Source organism: Laetiporus sulphureus, assembly GCF_001632365.1.
Source record: "Laetiporus sulphureus 93-53 unplaced genomic scaffold LAESUscaffold_156, whole genome shotgun sequence".
Lineage (NCBI taxonomy): Eukaryota > Fungi > Basidiomycota > Agaricomycetes > Polyporales > Laetiporaceae > Laetiporus > Laetiporus sulphureus.
In genome coordinates this window covers 4,764-6,352 of record NW_024468665.1, presented here as the reverse complement: position 1 = coordinate 6,352, position 1,589 = coordinate 4,764, and the positions used below count along the sequence as shown (strand labels likewise).

Here is a 1,589-nt window from a genome sequence, read left to right as displayed (position 1 = left end):
GAGTTGACGTCGAAATCAAAACATCTCGAAGAGTCGTATATTAGACTTCTCCTGCGATGCTGTTACGTTGGAAGGTGTCGTGGGGAAATCGACTCAGGCTGTCAAGAGAAAATTAGTGGCGTGAGTTTATGTCATTCGCCGAACGACATAGAAGGGCACCAGGTGGATAGGAAGCTGCCAGCGGTGGGGCGCGCACCTAGAACAGGTGTCTGTGCGCTCTGAGATGCGAAAGATAGAGAAAAATGAATCAAAAAAAAATGCTGATGTGATGCAGAACGGGGGGATAGCAATTTCTCTATCACTGGCCCTGAAGTCCGTGCTCCTGCCATTGCCATTCCTCCCTGAGATCTTTTGAAAACATGATGGACATAATCAGCTACGCAGATTTTATGTGTTGTGCATAGTGAGCATGCTGCAGCGTGACAAGATTAAAGAAGAAGGATCGAGCGGAGATGCGCACATGGAAGGTTCTGGAGGAGCATTCGAGTTAAGAAGGGCGCGGTTGCATCAGAGAATGGAGTGATGGCAGAGCAGACTAAATGTGTTCATACGGTGGATGATGATTGCATTGCTGTCCCGACGGCAAAGTGCTTTTGGTTTTCTGACATTCGAGCGGTTCCACCCACTAAATGGTGAGCAGTTTACCATATAACTCAAAAGAAAAGCTGCATGACAGGACCAATTTATTATCGGTTCGGCAAGACGAGTGGGGAATAGTCTACGGCGATGTTCACAAGAACGACACAGGCATCCCATCCTGGGTTAAGCTCAAAGTTACACGGAAGACAGACATTCTTTGTGATAGATTCTGAGCGAGGCTCTCACCGTCCATGCGCACTTCGGTGTTGCCGGCCACAGCATCCGCACCAAGGTGAACGGATAAGGCATATGTGATATTTCTAGGGCGGGCATATCGATGTGAATGGCAGGGAATCAGGCCTTCGGGATCATGACACCCGTGAAGGAGGATCGAGTAGTGTCACGGCATGATCGACGGCCGGGATTCGAAAGGATGTCGATGGGCCGTCATGAACGCTATTGGAGACTACACACCATTCATGTGATGATGAGAATCGCGACACTTAGTCATGGAAGAGAATTGAGCAGTGTCACGGCGTAATCAACGACCCGAATCCAGGTGGACAGGCGGTCGTACACTGGGCCTTCGTGACTGCTTTCGGAGACTACCGAACAATCGGAATTTGCTATGGGAGTTCTGCTAAGCACCAGGACATGTCCAACGGTGTGGATCGCAGGGAATCATAACCGCGACGTTTAGTCATGAAGGAGAGTCTGTCAGTGTCATAGCCCAGTGTGAAGAACGAACCGCATTCGGATGGTCGGGCGGTTCTACTGGGCCGTTATGAATGGCGTTGGAGACCACACAAGTAGCGCCTATCCATGGTTGAGAGAATACGTACAACTTCGTGTCGGCGCAAGTTCTAGTTGAGGCCGTGGAGTGGTTGCCATGATGTTCGCAATCTTCCAACACAGCTTTTGAAGAAAAGATCAGGAGTTGCACGCATGTCCTGGCAGTGCGCGCGGCTCGCCGACGCGCTCGAGCTCGAAAGCAGCCGAGCTTATAAATG

At 50.3% G+C, this 1,589-nt stretch overlaps 1 protein-coding gene across 1 annotated transcript; it reads right to left on the bottom strand.

Moving 5' to 3' along the window:
- Positions 1-1,279: 1,279 nt before the first annotated feature.
- Positions 1,280-1,470, bottom strand: LAESUDRAFT_765353 (uncharacterized protein; the record flags this gene model as incomplete). The annotated part of the gene is made up of 2 exons (XM_040913647.1): positions 1,280-1,395; positions 1,422-1,470. 2 exons carry the CDS (start codon positions 1,468-1,470, stop codon positions 1,280-1,282), a joined length of 165 nt encoding a protein of 54 aa, XP_040757351.1.
- Positions 1,471-1,589: the final 119 nt, after the last annotated feature.